This window comes from Aedes albopictus, chromosome 1 (genome assembly GCF_035046485.1).
Source record: "Aedes albopictus strain Foshan chromosome 1, AalbF5, whole genome shotgun sequence".
NCBI lineage: Eukaryota > Metazoa > Arthropoda > Insecta > Diptera > Culicidae > Aedes > Aedes albopictus.
Window position 1 is genome coordinate 162,040,847 of NC_085136.1, and position 21,693 is coordinate 162,062,539.

General features: G+C 41.5%; 2 protein-coding genes across 4 annotated transcripts in view; both read right to left on the minus strand.

The window, feature by feature from the left end:
• The window catches only part of LOC109427676 (TOX high mobility group box family member 4-A), a 370,265-nt gene that overhangs the window by 169,770 nt on the left and 178,802 nt on the right, over positions 1-21,693 (minus strand). For all 3 annotated transcript variants that reach the window (XM_062845691.1, XM_062845690.1, XM_062845689.1), the window contains one exon: positions 19,624-19,707. In XM_062845691.1, the coding sequence (XP_062701675.1) occupies positions 19,624-19,707 (84 nt within the window). The remainder of the gene's footprint in view (positions 1-19,623; positions 19,708-21,693) is intronic.
• On the minus strand, positions 14,635-19,617 carry LOC115258121 (meiotic recombination protein SPO11). The gene is made up of 4 exons (XM_029858161.2): positions 18,317-19,617; positions 17,773-18,259; positions 17,574-17,711; positions 14,635-17,505 (listed from the first exon to the last, which is right to left on the minus strand). The coding sequence occupies exons 1-4, from the start codon at positions 19,369-19,371 to the stop codon at positions 17,206-17,208; spliced, it is 1,980 nt and encodes a 659-aa protein (XP_029714021.2). The 5' UTR covers positions 19,372-19,617; the 3' UTR covers positions 14,635-17,205.

A 21,693-nucleotide genomic window follows, 5' to 3' on the forward strand; every position in this document is an offset into this window, starting at 1 on the left:
TTCGCCAAACGGAAAATTCTCCACTGGGTGTTATATGTATTGTCCGTTGTCTAATGTTAGGGCTTGTTCAGTCAAAGCAACCTCTGGTTGAAGACGGTGTAGTGTTTTTTTTCTAGCAGTTGATGGAACTTGCTCCCTCCAACAGGTTTGGTTAGCGCGTCCGCCGTCATCTCTTTCGATGATCGGTACTCGAGATTCACGTCTCCTCGTTCACATTGACCCTTTATGAAGTGACGCCTGGTGACAATGTCCTTTGAACGTTTGGATGTTCACTCTGCCTGCACGAAGCTGAGGTAGCTTTAATTGTTGTCGTACACAGTCGTCGGGCCGGTAGGTTTCTCTCCGAGATCGGTTATCCTTCGCCGCAGCCAAATCAGCTCTGACGGAGGACTGCCTGTGGCTCGTCCAGACAATGGAACCGCAACCGAAGAGAAATATACAGCCTATGGTCGATCGCCTGCTTTCCTGGTAGTCGATCCAGTTCGCGTCGAAATAGTTGGTGAGCTTACAGCCATCGCCGGGACCGAACACTAGCCGCTTCTCATTTGTTCCCTTGAGGTACTTCACTATACGCCCGACTGCCTTTCAGTCCATGTCCGTTGGTGCACACACTCTACGGCACTATTGAGACACTGATTGTAATATCCGGGTGGGCAGTTCCGGCCACACAGAGCTGCGCACCCAGCAAACTCCTGTATTGTGTCGTGTCGTCTAAATGCTGACCAAGGGCATCTGCTTCCATATAGGCCTCCTTCGCAGTTTTTCAATCGTCAAATCCGAAACGTTTGACAAGTGCCACGATATAGCTGGTTAACTGCGTATTGTAGACTCCATTTTCACAACAAATGTTGAAACCCAGGCTCATGGCTCATGGATCCGAGATTTGTCACGTTCAAAACTTTGACCAGGACTTTGTACACCTCCGCTATCATCGCTGGACTACGGCATCCAACCAGCATTTTGTCGACTTACACCAATAACAGCACTTTGTCCTGACATCAACCGCGAGTGTACAAGATGTTGTCCGACTGGCATCGCCAGAAACCCATCTCCACTAGAACCGCATGAAGTGCTCGGTTCCAGCAACCCGCCGATTGCTTGAGGCCATAAATACTCTTTTGTAGATTGCAAAGATACTCCTCATTTCCTGCAGCAACGTATCCTGTGGTTTTTTTTCCTTCTAAACCATAGGGGGATAAATCTGCTCATCAGACACCCTAACAGGAAGGTTAGGGTAGTGTGGGGTTAAGGCCGTCTTCTACAATGCCAGTAGAAGCCAGGACTACTCTCTCCTCGACCTACTAAAACACATTCCTATGGTCGCCAAACCCTACGTCTCTCCGGAACCACCAAAAAGGTATTGCTTCAGAGAGGGGCTAGTGCATATCGCACCCTCAAGGTTAGCTGCCGTAGCCTAGCAGCAACGAACATCGATGACTCGCTCTGGAGAGTCCATCACGATAGCATGCTGGCGCTTAGCCAGTTTCCCGAGTGGTCCTCGCCACTCCCTTTGTCCTCGGAAGGCGGACAGGGTCAACCCCGCCCGCGCCCTACTGCTGAGCGGACATCAAGAACTGATGCCCACATGCAACCCGATCTGACCTGCTGAAGGCAAGGGTATCACTACCCTTCAGGCAATATCAGCTGCACCAGAAGGTTGCTGACAGCAGGGTCTCCACCTGCCCCGACCCTTGCCGGGGAACCCTTACCAACCGCGGGCTCGGATCCAACCCAGTAGATCGACGCCACAACAGCACCGCTACCGGGACTTCCTCTCCGCGGCCACTTAATCGCTGTAAGGGTCGATCTCGACCGCAGGGTACCGGTATGACCTACGAAGCCGACTTCAAACCCCTGGACCACCTCTTGTACTGCATCTGGACTAGCCATTCTCCGAGTCCACGCGCCACCTCCTCTGTAGCTCCCAGACGATATGGGTGATAGCCGTTCAAACGGCGTTCCAGCTAACCTCATCCCTACACATCTTCTGGACCAAATTGTCCGGAGTTGTGTGCTCCCCGCATGTGGCAAGCATGCGGTCACGCATTGTGCGAAAACGCGGGCACACGAACAAAACGTGTTCCGCCGTTTCCTCTAAACCATTGCACACTGGGCATTCGGGAGAACCCGCATCGAAACGGTGTAGATAATGTCGGAAGCAACCATGGCCTGGAAGGGCCTTCCTTTGGTGGAACTGTCCCACGCGCGCTTCCATTTGACCATGGAGGCCATCCTGGCAGTCCTGCGTATGGCTCTTGTGCCGCGCATTTCGAACCACTCTATGTCCTCCTTGATAAGGATGCCGATAGGCATTGAACCAGTTATGACGCAGAGCGCGTTTTGTGACACGGTATGGTACGCACTCGCAACCCTCAGGCACATCAGCTAATAGGTACTTTCCAGCTTACCACGGTAGCTTTCGGTACTTAGCGCCATGCTCTACGCCGGGCCGCCATACCTTAGTATGGCGACACTTACCAGAAGATTGTGCTTTTTTTTCATCCCTCATCTGTAGAGCCTTTTAACCACTGCGTCCACTATTTAGGAATATTGTGGTATGACCCATATTTAATTTGGTGCTAGTCAAATATCCTGTCACAATTGAGCTGTGATGGACAATGGTTGATGTAACACCTGATCCCAACTGTTGGGACTACTTCGCCAAATTTCCAAGGGCTCTAGAAACCCTTTACCAAATACCGCCAATCTTTGATGGGACAGCACTCCACAGTTGCAGAGTAAGTGTTCGGCAGTTTCGTTTTCCGTTTGACAGAAACGACATTCGGAGGATTGAGTTTTTCCAATCTTACTTAGATGATATTTACTCGGACAGTGGCCAGTCATCAGACCAGTAATTACCCTGAGATCTCTTTTATTTAGATTCAATATGGACCTGGCTTTTTCTGCACTGGGTTTTATGAACCTTTTCGCTTGCTTGGATGTATCCGTGGCATTCCAATTAGATTCTACCGTGGACATTTCCCAAGTTTTTAGTTTCATCTACGGATGAAACTCAGGAACTCCACAAAAAGGTTCAGTGCCTACAAAGCTTGTTTCCGCACCCTGTCTAAAGCCTGCGCACTTTAGAATCGGTACACTTACAACCGGCTGCAGATCAAAAACGGTTTGACCTAGAAAAAAAAATGTTGTAAGAAGCAAATGAAGCTTATCTAATGTTGTTTGCAGGAAAAATATAAAATTTGCAGTTTTTATCTCTTTACGATAAAATTTTGATCTGATTGTGAAATTCATGCCATTTTCTTCTGCACAAACCAATTTATCGTCGTTACTTGCAAATTTCACAGCATACGGGCTGGTATTTCCACAAGAAACAAACTTCTATTTATCAAAGATATGCTCAAAACAAGTTACGACATTGAACTCTTGACAAATATGGTTTACAAGACCATAATCAACGTATTGCCTTATTGTCCATTCACGCTATATTTGAAGCATAATATTATTCAAAGCATTTTTTATGAAAAAATATTCCTAGGGATCGTTTTTTGGATCAACAATTCCCTAATTCAAGTGGCCTAACATAATTCATACCGAAATCTGGATTATTTTTGGAATTATTAGCAGTTTCCCCGCACAGAATTTGAAAATTAACAGTCATAAGCCGAACTCCTCCTTATAACCCTAAAATTAGACAGTTTTCATGAGAGAAACACTGAAAACTATATGTATTATGAAACTATAGATGTAATTATATGATCACAAATTAAAAAAAATAAAGTAGATTCAGTTTAGTTAAAAAATATCTTTAGATATTTCACATCATTAAAACACATCCAACGAATTTCGTCAGCAAACGTCCATACAGCTTTCAGGTCACGATTATTCATATTGTTCTGCGTCAAATCATTGGTTTCTTGTATACCAATACTATTCGTATAGTATCCTTCCCGTATGCGTATTTGCTGAACTAAAGTTAATGCGAAAACCTTTTTTTTTTTTGACCTTAAGTTTGTGTGAAAGCTTTTGATTTTCCATAAAACCCTTCAAAGGTTTACCATTGCTGTATTGGTAATTTGGAATATTTTACCTCCCTTAAATAACAATCATAAGACCTTAAACGATTCTATACTGCGTAATTGGTGAATTTGGCAATTTTAAATTCCTACACACATCTTGAATCTGGCGATGATTGATTTTTGTTCAATTTGTGCAGAAAAAACTGGCACTATTTATGAATTCAGATCAATAGTTCATCTAAAAAAATAAAAACAGCAAATTTTATATTTTTCCTACAAACTACAATAGATAGGTTTCAATTGCTTCTAACAACACTTTTTTCTAAGTGAAACCGTTTTTGATCTGCAGCCGGTTGAAAGTGTACCGATTCTAAAGTGCGCAGGCTTTAGCGAGAGTGTCGGCATTTTCATTCCCCAGAATTCCACAATGACCGGGCACCCAGTATAAAGTTACCTCGTTCCGACTGGCCAATTGCTTCAGAGAAATAATGCATTCCCACACTAGCTTGGATTGACACGTGAAAGCTTTTAGCGCATTTAGAGCCGCCTGACTGTCCGAAAAAATACAGATCTTGGCAAACCTATAATTTCTTTTCAAACAAATGTTGGCACACTCTAGAATGGCTTGAACTTCCGCTTGAAATACAGTGGGACTGCATCCCATTGGTATAGCTTTACTGATACCAGGGCCAAAAACACCAGCTCCAGTATTTTCTCCCATCTTGGACCCATCAGTATAAAATACAATAGAACCTGGACGTAAACTTGACCCACCAGCATCCCAAACATAGCGACATGGTTTCACCACTTTGAAGGGAACATCATAGTTGGTCTTCGTTATCATCCAATCTTCTACTGTTTTTATGTCCATGTTTAATTTGAAGTCTTTGATGATCCTCAAATGTCCAACAAGATCCCCATCTAGGACTTTATTGTAACGTATAAACTGCAGGGCACTTTTTGCCGCTTGTAGTTTAACAAATTGATGCAATGGCAGTATATTGAGAAGGGCATCCAATGCAACTGATGGAGTGTTTTTCATTGCTCCTGTCATAGATATACAAGCAAGTCTTTGTAGCTTACTTAGCTTCCTTTGAGAAGTTACCTCATTTGTTTTGGGCCACCAAACAAGTGAAGCATAAGTAATCTTAGGCCGGACTATTGCAGCATAGATCCAGTGAATCATGTTAGGTCTAAGACCCCAGGTTTTTCCTAAGGCTTTGCTGCAGACCCAAAGGGCATTCGTACCCTTGGTCAAAACATTGTTTAAATGTGAATTCCAATTCATTCTTTTGTCCAAAGTTACCCCAAGATGTTTAACTTCTTCCGAAAACTGAATATGAACTCCATATAAAGAAGATTGTGCTTACTGGCGTACACCGCAGAGCCACTTTAGCTGTGGAGGTTTTTTTTACAGGCATAATCGACGTGGTTACCGAAAGGTAAGCTTATCGTTGATCATCAGCGCTTCGACATGATAGTGCAATTGCCTACACTGAACATCGCACAGTGGGAAAAATCGACCCAAAAAACGGATCTTTTAACGCCGCTGGTTTCGGTACATGAAGTAGACCATTTCTGACGTAAAAAAATACGAGAAATCGATTGGTGCTAAATTCATTCACCGCACGGCACGGGAAGTGGTCTATTTTGCCCCATTTTGCCCTTTTTTCATACAATAAGAGAATCAAAATGTACTTTCAAACAACAAGCACGACTGTAGATCATTGAAAATAGCTGCAGGTGTAATTAGAGGTTTATAGCAATCATTAAAATACATGGAAGATCCTTTAAGTTGCTTATTTTGCCCCATATGCCCCAACAACTGCCGAAAATTCACACTTTTACCTAATTATGAATGGATATTTAATGTTACTGATTTGAAGTTGATTTTTTTGGCATAAACAAAATGCACTGAGTCTATTATTACCAGAATCATCTTCGGCAGTTGTCCAATTTGCCCCATTTTGCCCTATTTTCATAGAAAAGGAGATTTAAAATGCACTTATAAGAAACAGATACTGGTAAGGAACGTTGAAATTAGTTTTAGGTCCAATTGGAAGCTAACAGCTATCACGTGCATATATGAAAGATATTTTCCCTATTTTACCCTACATGCCCCTAAAACTCCTGGATGATCACATTTTTTGTATTGTTTTGTAACATCACCCTACATCATGGTTGCAATATGAAGTCATTTATCATTTTTGATACATACAAATACAGTCTATCGATTAGCTTTTGAATCATTCACGGGAAGGTACAAACAGATGTCCATTTTACCCCAATTTTTCCTGATTTTTTGTCGTCTCATGAATAAATTGATTTCTCGTTTTTGCTTATGTCCGAATTAATCGACTTCTAGTACTGAAACCAATGTAGTCAAAAAGACAGGTAAAATATTTTACTTTTTTCTAATTCTTGCTTTTGGTGGGGAATTGAGGGCATAATAAGCATTAATCTTAATCTTAATATGTGTCAAACATGCACCAAACTGATTAAATGTAGCATCTTTAATATTTACATATTGGTACTTTAAGACGGCCTATTTACTCAGTTTTGTTCATATTTGACACATTTTATCAAATGCTTATTTTACCCTTAATTTCCCATGAAAAGCTGAAGTTATAGAAAAAGTCATATATGTATATATTACTGTACTTTCGATTACATTGGTTTCAGCACCAATGAAAATAAGGAATAATAATTTAATTAGTTATAAATTCATTACATAACAAAAAAAAATCAGAGCAAATTGGGGTAAAATGGACAGCTGTTTGTACCATTCACGGAATGATTCTAGTATTAAACGATAAACCACATTTGTATATATCAAAAATTATCTCATTCATGTTTTGCAATCAGTGACATTACAAAACCATACAAAATATGTTATTATCCAGCAGGTTTTGGGGCATCTAGGGTAAAATAGGGAAAAGATCTTTTATATACGTGCATGATTACTCTAAGCTGCCAATTGTTCCTTAACCTAATTTCAACATTCCCAACAATATCTGTTTCTTATAAATACATTTTAAATATCCTTTTTATATGAAAATAGGGCAAAATGGGGCAAATTGGACAACTCCCAAAGATGATTCTGGTGATAATAGATTTAGCGCTTTTTGTTTATGCCAAAAAAATCAACTTCAAACCAGTAACATTGAAAATCCCTTTCATAATTAGGTAAAAGTGTAAATTTCCAGCAGTTTTTGGGGCATATGGGGCAAAATAAGCAAGTGAAGGGATTTTTCATGTATTTTTATGATTGCTATGAACCTCTAATTACACCTGCAGCTATTTTCAATGATCTACAGTCGTGCATGTTGTTTGAAAATACATTTTGATTCTCTTCATGTATGAAAAAAGGGCGAAATGGGGCAAATTGGACCACTTCCCGTGCCGTGCGGTGAATGAATTTAGCACCAATAGATTTCTCGTATTTTTTTACGTCAGAAATGGTCATCTTCACGTACCGAAACCAGCGGCGTTAAAAGATCCGTTTTTTGGGTCGATTTTTCCCACTGTGCATCGCTTGCTGCTCCGACTTCCGGTTGTTCATAACCATCACCTCAGTTTTATGGTGAGCCAACTCCAGTTTCGTGGACCATAAATCCACGCCTTCACACCCTTGATCGAGTAGGTAGTAGTCAACTCCACCTCTTCGATCGATCCACGTAGACTTCAAGCGTAATGTCGTCAGCAAAGCCGACGATCTCCACTCCCACCGGGAACTCTAACCTTAACACCTCATCGTACATGACATTCCATAACACCGGACCCAGGATAAAACCTTGCGGGACTCCTGACGTTATATGAAAGCACTTCCGGGTACTACAGGTACCCGGGTATCCCCAGATGCAGGAGCGCATCGGCAATAGCCGGCCAACCGGCGTTATTGAACGCATTTCTTACATCCAAAGTAACTACCGCACAGTAGCAAATACCCCTTCTCTTTCGCTGGAACGCTGTCTCGGTGATCCGTCTACTTTCGAAGTTTCAACGTTAATGACAAACGTACACTTCTTCCTAAATGTAAGTGACAGAGTTTTCAGGATCGATATTAGAAAAAGAAAGAACTCTGGCTTGAACTGGAGCTTCATTGTACGCTTGTAGTTTTTGTTCCAGTATCACCAGTCAGCTACACTTACACATAAAACAAATGAGATAGCTGCTTGGGGCTCAGGCATTTACAGACTGCAAGTATTATTGGTGGTATGCATTTTATGTTTTAGGCGAGATATGGGAACGGCCATAAATTACGTCATGCTTTGAGGGGAATGAGGGGTTACCTTATTAGACTGAAAGACCATTACAAAAGCCAGACTCATGCAAGAAACGAATCGGGTACATGAAACATCACAGAGAACAGACATCCAAGTCCAGTTCCGAAACTGTGTAAGGAATTTAACCGCCATTTGAAATCAGCAACACAAGTGGCAATAGCGTGGCGCTGCAATCGGTTAATTTCCCATACTAATTTAATTCACCACTTGAAATGTTTCAATTCACCACTGACTGTGGCAATATGGTGTTTGGTGGCGTTAGTGTTGTCATCGTATATTGGTTTGCGACCTTACTCAAGTAAAGATTCAAATCCTTACACAACTTTCCGAATGAAATTTATTCTAGCCTGGATGTCTGTTCTCTGTGGAAACATCATCATGCGATAAATTGTATTTCTGTATATTGTAAATTTCTGATATTCAATTTTATTGCGAATTTGTAGGGCTCATTTGTTATTGTGAACCGTCCAAAATGTTTTCGTCTAAAACCCACAATTGATCCAAATGATTCAAATCCGACTCTGCCCTCGAAGAGTGACAACTAAAGAGAATCAACCTAGGTTCGTTCCGTAAATTCAATTTCAATATGCGTTTGTTCTGCGTTAGCTGCTGCTCTCCCGGCCGCGCCGCCACCAAGTCGGGAAGGAAAGTGAGGAATTCCACGGAGTCATGTCAGTCGATCCTGAGCGACCATTTCAAAAATATCTGAAACTTTGCACAGTTTTTCAATTTCATATAAACCATTTTTTGATATTAAGCCTTCATATTCACTCACGACTAACTTTTCAAAAGGGTGTATGCGAAAATAGTTCTAAAATATTCTAAAAGCTGTACAGCAAAAACGGATTGTTCGATTGTTATAAATTTTTCAGCAAAGTTAGATAACTAAATGATGATTCCTTAGAAAATATACACTGTAAAAAATTTCTTTTTCTACTTTGAAAAAATATGATATTTGTCACAAAAACTCAAATATCTCAAAACCCTATCTTTTAACCAACTTCAATTTTTTAGGGGAAATGGCCCATTATATCAGCTATCTACCATAAAATTTTGGTGATGGTAAACTGATAAACAAAAAAGTTATGACATTTCAAACATTTCACAATTTTTACATTTAGTAACAAAAAAAAATTTTTTCTGTGTAAATTATTTCGAGAATTATATTTTGATGCTGATTTTATTGTAAAGGCTACCGCCTGAATTAAACAAGTTGTTTTCATGATACTTTAGTTTGATTATTCGTAATTACTATAGTATCTATTTGAAACTTAGACGCGATCCAGTGTTGTGATCAAAAATATTGAGATTGTCATACTTTTTATTGTACGTGACTGGTGAAAAAATCCCTTGATAGTGTTGAAAAGCTGTTGATTATAAGAAAAATGGAATTGAATTTATTTTTAAGACAAAAGCTGTATAATAAAAGTTTTTATACGCGTATACGTCTAGTTTATCCGCAAAAAAATCCCTCTTACACACTTATTTCTGAATTGCCTGTTCGGTACTTTTTTGACGAGATTATAACAGCAGTACGATCTCGGTAGTTTCGGTAATCGATTTTACTGAGGATCAGTAAAACAACTGTCAAAATCGTATGGAAAAGGTAAACAATGCATTTTTGCTGAACGAGTTCGGTGCTCAGCAGTTTTAATCTCGTCAAAAAATTACCGAACTCGGTAATCAAAATTAAGTGTGTAGAGAACAGACTTTATGATCTGAAGAATGCGAGTAACTTTAACAACAACAACAAGAGGTACATACCACAGACAAACAGACGAAACGCCTAGAACAATTTTAGTGAAAATTCATCGCCCAGTGGAAATGTTTCACGAAACACTGCGTTGTGCAATATCGTCATCAGAAGGCGCTAGTGTGAAACGTCAAACGCAAAGAAAAACGATGGGCGCTCTTCTTGTTATGAAAGCCACAACCAAGATTCAAAATGATCGTTGAAGGCGTGGTCAATGAAAATTTCGCCAGTGTTACGTTTGTTTGTCTGTATATATACCTGACAATGCTCACGAAAAAAACAAAAAAATACTACCGCTATGAATATTAAAAATTGTATAGTATTTTTTTTCTTCAGCCACCAACACCAAACAAGTAAGTTAAAATTAATAAGTGATTTTGTTTATTATAATCTAACGAACAAGATGAACAGTCGCTTTCTCAAAGGTCTTCAACTCAACGCTCTCTTGTAGACCGTTTGATGAAAAAAAATGTTCAAAAGAGTTACGAAATCTCACCGAAAGCACCATAGATAAACTGAAAGAGACTGGTTATGCCCAAATGTCCACATTGTGTACAAAATTACGCATTTGCACGTCCTGCCGTCTAGAATTTGACAAACGAGCCATCTGTATATCATCGGTAAAGCAGGGCGCAGGAAGTTCGAAAACGACAACAACTGAGAAATTGCCATCAGCGACATCTGTTTAAACAATTTAATTACGCCCCTTTTCAAAAATGCCCTGTAATATTCTTCAACATCTATACCCATTTCAATATTTTTAACGTTGCAAAACACGCTTTCAACATTCATCTTGAAGAAGAGGAAAAACACTTGTCCTCAAATGTAACAGCAAATTAATGAATAAACGACTAATGCGCGGAGGGCGTGATAAAATCGGAACATTACGGTACATAGTATATTATATTATATGTATATATAATATATAATAAAAACAACTTGTTTTACTCACGCAAGGCCATTAACAATAAAATCAGCATCAAACTTCAATTTCCGGCCGAAATAATTTACACTAAAAAAAATTATTAGTAAATGTGAAAATTGTGAAATGTTTGAATTGTCATAACTTTTTTGTTTATTTTCATGGTAGATTGCTAATACAATGGACCGTTTTCTCTAAAAAATTACGTTGGTAAAAAGATAGGGTTTTGAGATATTTGAGTTTTTGATATTTTTTAATGTTAAAAAAAATTTTTTCACAGTGTATATTTTCTTAGGAATCGCCATTTAGTTATCTAACTTTGCTGAACAATAAAATCAGCATCAAATCGCGATTCCCGGCCGAAATAATTTACACAGAAAAATTTTTTTTACTAAATGTAAAAATTGTGAAATTTTTGAAATGTTATAACTTTTTTGGTTATTAGTTTACCATCACCAAATTTTTATGGTAGATTGCTAATACAATGGACCGTTTTCCCTAAAAAATTCAAGTTGGTAAAAAGATAGGGTTTTGAGATATTTGAGTTTTTGTGACAAAAATGATGTTTTTCAATGATAAAATAGATTTTTTTTTCACAGTGTATATTTTCTTAGAAATCACCATTTAGCTATCTAACTTTGCTGAAAAATTCATAACAATCGAACAATCCGTTTTTGCTGTGCATATTTTTGAATATTTTTGAACCATTTTCACATACACCCTTTTGAAAAGTTAGTCGTGGCTCTAAATAAAAATTTGATATCGAAAAATGGCGATTTAGATGGAACTGAAAAACTGTGCAAAGTTTCAGTTCAATAGAAAATCATGAATTAAAAATTTTCCTTAATTTTGATGCTGTTGCTTGGAATCGCTCAAGTACAAAGTACCCTACCCCCACTCTCCTTCCCACCCAATAACTCGGGAGAGACGGAATGGAGCCCGCGAGAAGTGTACTCGCAGCACCACTGAGTGGAGGGAAGCAAAGCAACCAACCAAACAGCAGAGCTGTATTATTTCCTTTGCGAAATAATCCCACTGTCAATCAGCATTTTCTTTCCAACTGTTTCTTAATCACAAAAATCCAATCCAATTTAGGTCAGCTCAATCTCTCCTCCATCAGCTCCAACCGTGGTATAATACATGAGCGAGCATAACAACATACAACATCAACTAATGCTCGGTCGTTGAGCTCCCGGCCGTGGAGGGGGGAAAGGAGGGTACCGTGATGGTACCGGATTGGGGGAGGTTTGATTTTCCTTGAGCTGATTCGATTCGATAGGCATCACTTATGTGCGCCGGGAGGAGCAATATTGCATACTTCAAGGGGAAGCATAATGCAGCGCTTGGTCCGAAGATTTCACGCTTAAAGACTTGTGGCAGGGCAGGTTGAGGTTGCTTTACTCATCAGCCGAACTCGTCAGCATGCAAGGAGAGATACAAATCTCGCACAGATGTCCGCTGCAACAATCGAACTTCATCCTCACACACTAGAGATGCGCGTGCGTTCTCCTTTTCCGATCCAATCCCAATCGGTGTCGTGAGTGCCTTGCCTATGTATGGTTTTGAGCAGTGAATCGAATTGCATTACTTCTTGAATTGCCATCATCGGATGTGGAGAGCGGACGTGTGGCGTCGCAGCTCTCGCCTTCCGTTATTGAAGGTGTCACACTTCATCACTCATCGGGCTAGCCTTATTGTGAAGTGTGACATGTTTGAACTTCCAATCTCATACGGGGTTGGAAACCATTAGCTGTGAGGATGGTAGCGTAGAGTCTAGGAAGCATTCGTGCAATAACTCGTATTTTTTCAAACTGTTACAAATGACGATTTGTTTACAAACTGTTTTTACACAATAGCACCACTGGAACATCTTTTCGACGGGCGTTCATTTCACGATCAACAGTGTTATGGCTACCTTCCCTTGTCCCGTAGACCACTTCCGTTTACGGAGCGACTTCATCCGCCTTCTCGTGGATGTTCGCGACATACAGGACTGCCAGCCTGGCGAAGACTCCTCGACCTGTATGTATCACTACACGTTGAAATTGACCAGATTTTTCGGGAAAGACGTTCAGAATCCCTTGCTAAACTCCGCCGTATCTTCTAATTTATCATAGCAACTAGGTCACCAACCATGAAACTCCAACGGTTTCATAATCTCGACACATTCGGCCTGGTTTTAGTTACTATCGGCAAATACTCCTACACCCATCTGCGCCAGAGCTCCATGAATGTTCCTAGTGGCTAACCAGTAGTCTCGGAGACTGGCAGACGCTGCCCCGTGCCGTAACACAGTACAGCAAGAAGTGATTCGAAGTGAGCGCATCTTAACCTGCTGCTTTAACGGAACGGAGTTTAGTGGGTGATTGTCGACGAATCCTTCTGTTTCCAGCATTATGTTTGCGAACATTTTGTCACGGATGATGCGGACTGTCGGGTATCGCCATCATCGCCACTTTTACCGACTAATCCATTCATTCCCACAGTCCAGCCGTATGCGGCACTGCAAGAACGCTGAAGTGCCACGGCATTGGTAAACGTAGCCGGGGCAAATCCGTGAACTACAGGCATTCAACTGATGGTCCAAGATGCCCGGCCTTCAAGAAAGCCGCAGTGTAGCAGCTAACGCAGCTAAACCTGAACCACTGTGACGCGGCTCAGCAACTGCTTTGTCAGGCTGTTTCTGTTTTGGGGACTGATATCGCCATCATAGTGGACCCATGCCGAGTACCCGCCGGTAACGGCAATTGGGTCGCGGATGGGCCCAGAAAAACTACGGCGACATGGACGACGGGTAAATATCCCGTCCAGAAGTTGGTGTTTCCTACCTATAAGGGCTTCGTGTTCGCCAAAGTGAACGGGGTCTTCTCCTGTAGCTGTTATGCGCCTCCGCGGTGGCCGATCGAGCAGTTCACGCAGATGTTGGACTGTATGACGACCGTGCTAACAGGACAAAGGCCGGTGGTATTAGCGGGTGACCTCAATACCTGGACCATGGAATGGCCGTTTCACGAACTAACGAGGTCAGATCCTACTAGAGACATTGGCCATACTAGATGTCGACCTGGATAATGTCGGTATCAAGTGTACCTTTAGTCGGAACGATGCGGAGTCGATTATTGACTTTACTTTTTGTAGTCCCGGCCTAACAAGTAGTTCGAACTGGAGAGTAGCCGACAGTATCGACTACAACAACAGCAGGCAGCGGGTAAAGGAAGAGGCGGCTAGGACAAGGCCTGGTGAAAGACATCATATTTCGACGAAAGGGTATTTAGGGAGGCGCTCCGCCGTGAGCGGAACCTACTCGGTTTAAACGGAGACGAGCTGGCAGCGGTACTCTCGAGTGCGTACGATGCGACCACGCCTAGGCGAGTGCACCCTAGAAATGGGAGACCATCGCACCGGCTTATAGGTGGACTCAAGCGATTGCGGACTTGCCCCGCGCCTGCCTACGGGCAGGACGATCTGAGGAAGAGCGGAACGAACGACGGGTGGCGTTCACCGCTGCAAATGCCGCGCTGAAGACCGAGATAAGGGCAGGAAAAAATGACTGCATCAGGACCTTTCAGGCCATGGTTGCTTACTACAATATCCTCACCGTTTTTGGCATGCGGGTTCTCCGAGCGCCCTTTTTGTCCTAGTTTAGCGGAAACGACAGAACACGTTTTGTTCGTGTGCCCGCGTTTACTGCACAATGCGTGACCGCATGCTTGCCACATGCGGGGAGAACACAACTCCGGACAATCTTGTTTAGAGGATTTGTGGGGATGAGTTTGGTTGGAATGCCGTTTTAACGGTTATCACCCACATCATCTTGGAGCTACAGAGGAGATGGCGTGTGGACTCGGAGAATGGCTAGTTCAGATGCGGTACAAGCGGTGGTCCAGGGGTTCGGAGTCGGCTTCGTAGGTCATGCCGGAACCTGCGGTCGAAATCGACACTTACAGCGGTTGAGTGGCTGCGGAGAGAACGTCCTGGTAGCGTGACTGTCGAGGCGCCGGTCTACTGGGTTGAACCCGAGCCAGAACAGTTGGAAAGGAGTCCCAGGTAAGGGCCGGGCAGGTGGAGACCCTACTGCCTGCAACCTTCTTGTGCAACTGATAGGGCTTGAAGGGTAGTGATACCCTTGCCTTCAGCAGGTCAGATCTGGTTGCACGTAGGCATCAGTTCTTGATGTCTGCAAAACAGTTGAGTGCGGGCGTGGAGTTGACCCTGCACACCATTTCGAGGACAAAGGGAGTGATGATGACGACTCGGAAAACTGGCTAAGCGCCAGCATGCTATCGTGATGGACTCTCAAAAGCGAGTCATCGATGTTCATTGCTTTAGGCTACGCAGCTAACCTTGAAGGTGCGATGTGCACTAGCGTCTCTCTGAAGCAATGCCTTCTTGGTGGTTCCGGAGAGACAAAGGGTTTGGCAACCATAGGAATGTGTTTAGTGGGTCGAGGAGACAGTAGTCAGACAAGGACGAGGTTGACGTGTTCTCTTCCACTTCTGCTGGAGTACAGTAAAAGTAGCCATACGTGGAAAGGAGTCGACGGTAAGAAACATTCAACGAGGAGTGCATAGAACCTGGCGCCTTTTTCGGGAGGATAAACACCACCTGGAAGAAGCGGAGTGCGAGGAAATGGAACTGCTGTACCGTCCTCAAGAAACACGGAATCTCTACCAGGAGCTCATCGTATTCCGCAACGGCTTCGATCTTTGACCCGAAATGTGCACTGGAGCCTCTAGAAGTACGGACGTGAGGTGACTGAAAGATGGAAGTAGCACTTCGATGAGCACCGCAGAGTGGGCATGGGAGATTAGGGTATTATCCAAGCAACACACATGTTATAATAGAGTTACGACAGCGCAAGTTTTGGTTGTATAGAAGTTTATTTTACGTAATTCTAACATTGTGCGTAACTTTTATATAACATGTGTGTTACTTGGGTACCAAGGAAGTGACTACATCGGTGCAGTAGAGGCCGGAATTCATCCAACTTCCATGCTGAGGAAAGAAGGGATGACATTCACCAGCTCTAAACCAACAAAGCATCTAGCTCGGACGGTACCGCTGCTAAACTTATCAAGATGACAATAGTTGTCCACCTATCTGCAACAATTGATAGTCGTGATCTGAGAAACCGAACAGCTACCGGACTAGACTGATCAAAGCAACAATGGACGGTGTGAAAGAATGTCGGGTGATCTTCCATTTCATTTGGACCTCGTTGGCCTCAAACGCCGAAGTACGATTTTCACCAGGGGGTTAAAGGGTGTATAATGCGAAGTTTGATTCGAGCTCCCCTAGGTATAGGTCGTTGAACCTACAAACGCAAATAGTGAACAGCCTCATGCAACTATGTTGAGTCTAGCAAAAAAAAAAACATTGAGCATGGGTAATGGAATCTAAAAGCGTATTTTTACTGATTGCTTGCTGTATTACGAATAAGATCTGAACTTACTTACCTCCTGAAAATCCTCAAAAACATTGACTTCTTGAAACTTTACTGAATCCTCGCGAAACCCCCTGAAACCTCTGGAAACGCCTTGTAACGTTTACCCCTTGAGACCTCCGTAGTCTTCCGTGAATTTCTACTTTACCCCCCTGAAACCCCCTAAATCTATTGAATCGCCTTGAAACTCCTCAGGAAGTTCATCTGAGAACTCCAATGTCTTCCGTAAAACTCTACTGAAGTCCCCTGAAACCCACTGAATGTGCCTGAAATCCACTGAAATGACTTGAAACGTTTTGAATCCCCTTAGAAACCCACCGTGAGAGCCTTGCAGTCTACTCTTAAACTTCAAGCTCTAAAACGTCCCCTGAAACACCCTGAAGTCCAATGAAACGTCATGAAGCTCAAAATTAAACCGAACTGGGAATCCCGTAATCTTCCTTTGAACCTTTAAAGCCCCCTGAAATCCACGGAAATGCCTTGAAACCCCTTTGCAACCCTACGAAAGCTCTTATAAAATTCCTGAAACTCTCTTTCAATCCATAAAGTTCCCCAAAATTCTCTGAAACGCCTTAAAATCTCTGAAACTTTCTGCAGCTATTCTGGAATCCCCTTAATACCTCTGGGAGTTTCAACCACGATGCAATGTTGCAGGACTACGGTTTCCAGACTAACTACAAGAATGAGATCGTTGTATCCGTGCCAACCTATTATTAATCTATTTCACACGTTAAAATGACAATTTTTGAAGTACACAATTAGATCACCTGGGTAAAATCACAATAAGCGTTATCTATATATTCTTTCAATATACAATCATGAAACTACGTGCTAATCAACCGAAGTTGATTGGGCAGATACTCGCTCAGCAAGTAGTCCACCGAAATGTCCGTCAGACTTTCAATCTCCGCTTTGCCGTTGAGTTCCCGCATCAGATTCAACTCCCGTTCCAGCAGGCATCCTCGCTGACCAATGTAGGGACGCCTCAACAACTCCCGGATGCGACTCTGATCCCGAGGCGTCAGCGGTAGCAACTTCAAGTCCAGCAACGTAGTATGCGAAGGCTTCAGTCCCAACCACTGGATTTGCGGAACGGCTAGCTGCGATGCTTGGTGCGAGAGGGCCTTGAAGAAAATGGGGGGAAGTTGATGAAGAAAGCTGGAATTCTTAGGATTACATGGACGGTAGATACCAGTGAACCGAACTTGTAGACACAGTAGATTTCGATTCCGAAGGGATCTGCGTCGACCAGTGCGTACATCGGTATTCGGCATTTGTCCCAAATCTTCTTTAGTAGCAACCTGGTTCCTACGTCCGGATAGCCCTTGCTCTGCAGAAGAATAAGGTTGAGTTACAAGATGACCACGCTATTCTACGTCTAGCCCAAATACCGTAACAATGATGATCTTCCTCGATGACCGGGTGAGAACTCCGTCGTCCAGCAACCTTCTGAAAACGGTATCCTTCTCAACGATCAGGATCAGTTCAGCATCCACCTCGACCTCCAGCAGTCCGTTGACGTCGGCCGGAATTTGAGTGCCGAACGAGTTGCAACAGTCAATCATTTCTTCGTGCTTGGAGTGGAACTTGATCGGTCCGGCAATAAGGCCTTTGGACGAGGAAAATACGTTCAGCTCCCAAAGGTCAGCCTTCAGCAAGAAGCATACGTCCTGAAGAGCATCGTCTACGCATCGTTGGTGGACAGTTAGCTGAGGATCGCGGTAGTACAGCTCTCGCTTGGTACAACAAGATCCGTTGGCAAGCATTTTGAAGACTTCCGACAGCAGGAATACAATCAAGACGAATCTTTGTTTACTATGCTTTCGATGGTAGTTGATGGTTCTCAAAACGTCCTCCGGGGTAGATTGCCGTGTTAAACTGCAGTGAAATGAATTAGAGCTTCAAGTAAACCTTACAGAATCATTAGATACGTACACATCATTTTCCATGGAACACATATCCCACGTGGCACGTGTCTTGACCATCAGTACCAGCTTACTGCCCTCCAGCTCCAGCTTGGTCAACTGCTGGAAAATGGCTGCAATTTCCGACATGATTTCTTTCGGTCGCGCCGGAATGTCATCCAATGAACAAAATGGATCGATGCTTAGTTGTGGAATGATAGAACCTTTATTAGTGCTTAGGATACGGGAAAGCGTCGTACTCTGTGACTCAATTGTTTGGCTAGGCATGGACAAGTTTTGAGAAGGTGGAATTTGAGAAGATGATGGAAGCCATACTCCAAAGTTTTGTTCTTCTGGAGAGACTTGTGTGGTATGGGTGATGACTGTGGGTTCTTGGATTTTGTCACGTTGAATAGGTTCCACGTAATCAAAGCCATAGAACGGTTCTGAAGACAAGGTGTTATCCTTGCTATCAGAGTTATCTGTTGTTTTAAAATTCTTAGGATTATCATTTGCGGGTAATTGTTTGTTTTCGGGAATGTGCAACTGTTCGTTTTCAGATGTGACAGGTTCCTCATTTTCTACTTCGTTATCGACATTTTCCGAATTCGGAAGAATTTTGCATTCGATTTCAGTGACTGGTTCTGACGATGTTTTACATGGTTCTCTAAGATCATTTATCCCTTCGCACTCTAAAATTTCGATTCTATTTCTCTTTTTCAAACATTCAGTCAAATTCAAATTGCGTTCAATATTCTTTTTAGATACGGGTTCATTTGGAGCTTTCAAGTTTTGTTGTTCCTTCATTTCCGTAGTTGAAGACTTGTCATTTTGAGAAAACTGCTTCACAACTCTATTACAAGTCATCAGGTCACTCCAGTATTCAACATCTTCGTCAAGTGACAGGTCTAAATCAATGGAAACATTTTGCAACGTTGCAGAATGTTCAACTTCAACCGACATTCCTCTCTCGGATGCAAATCCCGAATCTTTCAATTCATCGCCCTCACTTTCTTCAGAGCTCTCAGAGAATAGGGCTTCATCGGAGCTCGAAGAGTCAAAAAAGTTATCATCGTTAACATCCATGCAATCAGACGAAGACGAATGGAAAAATTCGTCGGTTTTCAAATCAGGCGGTTCGATCCCAAGGGGAGATATCGAACGGGACGACGAACTTGAACAATCGGAGTCAAAGAAAGGCCGTTCAGGCGAACTAGACTGCGTCGAAGAGCTATCGAAAAAGGAGTCGTCCGGATTTGGGTTCTGGGATATTGCGAAAGGAGGAGGGATTGCTTGATGTTAAATGTGCTGATGATTGAGTAATGTTATTGAACTTACGTGATCATTCATGTTGTAATGCTGTCCGTGTTGGCCGTTATAGTGTGGAACTGAGAGTGATACGTCGAGATTTGACTCGTTACGCTGTAAATAAGAATTGAAAAGAGAAATGCAATTAGAAATTTTTTTTTTGTGGTTCTATCGAGGTTTTAAAACAGTTTCAAAGTTTTATCATGGTTCTTAGAACCACGATGAAACCAAATGTCTCATTTGAAAAAATATCAAGTAACATACTTTTAAATGCAAATATTTAAATATTGTTAAGGTTATCTGTGGTAAGGGGCATTTAAAATTTTAGTAGTTTTAAAAAAGTTTTAAAACAGCATAAAAGCCATCTACCATAATAACTGAATTAATTAGATGTTTTTTTGTTCATACTACTTATTGATTGAATTTTGCCAAAAACACTTCTTGAAACAGAAACTGCTTCTTGTTTTAGTGATCAGTTTGAATTGCGCAGGATTCATGTACACTCCCGTTCAAAAGTTTGGGGTCACCCCCTCAAAAATATGCCATTTTTTTAGGCCCATATCTCCGCCAATTTGCGTCCGATTTCAAAACCCTAGGTTTCATTCAAAAGATAATAAGTCAAAGAAACTTTGAACATGATTTAAAAGAAACTTTTTCAAAAAATTTTGTATGTAAACTTAACCCAAAGTTGCCAAATTTTCTAAAAAATGAATATAAACTTACGGCAGTGTCGCTGGAAATTGGGTCGACCAAATTTTAAGATGAGAGCGGTAATATGACCCATTTTCTATTACCTTTCAACTGCTTTTCACAGAACTTAGCTAAAAAATCTAGAAAAAAAGTTATTAAGTAAATTAATCCTTGATGTCATCGACCAAAAGTTTGGGGTCACTCCTCAATATGATGTATCGGCCAAAAGTTTGGGGTCACTACCGTAAAACATGGAAAAGTGATTTGGTGATATCTTCGTCATCTTTAGTTCAATTTTAATTATTTCTGGCTCATTTCAAAGATAATTAACTAAATTTACGTTTGATGTCTTCAATTTAACGTATTTAACGATTTTTGTATATAAAAATGTTATGTAAAGTAAGCACATTTTACCACGCTTCAAAAAATGAGGCAACTTTACGTTAAGTTTTAGTATGTAAATTTCAACAAATATGTGTGGTTCAATGTCTATGCAGTAAGTATCATTCATTTTGTTTCAAATAAGCCAAGAAGAATTAAAATTGAATGAAAGATGACAAAGATATCAACAAATCACTTTTCCATGTTTTACGATAGTGACCCCAAACTTTTGGCCGATACAGCATTTTGAGGGGTGACCCCAAACTTTTGGTCGATGACATCAAGGATTAATTTACTTAATAATTTTTTTTCTAGATTTTTAAACTAAGTTCTGTAAAAAGCAGTTGAAAGGTAATAGAAAATGGATCATATTGCCGCTCTCATCTTAAAATTTGGTCGACCCAACTTCCAGCGACACTGCCGTAAGTTTATATCAGTGAAGAGAATTGTCAGACAAAAGAGGCACAAAACAAGCAACAAAGAAGGTGCGACGATTACTCTTTATCCCTACTGGTAACAGATAATGACATGATCTCAAAATTTTTTGTTGCAGACAAAACGGAAGCTGAATTTGTTGCGTACTTTTCAACTCGTGATTAATCAATTATTTCTAACCCAAAGTCGAAACTGTTTGATGATAGAGCTTCACCAGAGTTGCAGTGTTTACCGACTCGAAGTTACCGTTCGAAAATCGGAATGCAAGGCTTGAAAATCTCTAAACTCGTGATGTACGATGTTAATCCCATTATTTTCAAGTTGGGACAAACTTATATCGCATGGGTTTATTTGTCGCAACAAATACAGGTTGCGACATTGTCATTATTGTTGCGCGATGGTTGAATTTTGATTCACTGGTTTATATTCATTTTTTAGAAAATTTGGCAACTTTGGATTAAGTTTACATACAAAATTTTTTGAAAAAGTTTCTTTTAAATCATGTTCAAAGTTTCTTTGACTTATTATCTTTTGAATGAAACCTAGGGTTTTGAAATCGGACGCAAATTGGCGGAGATATGGGCCTAAAAAAAT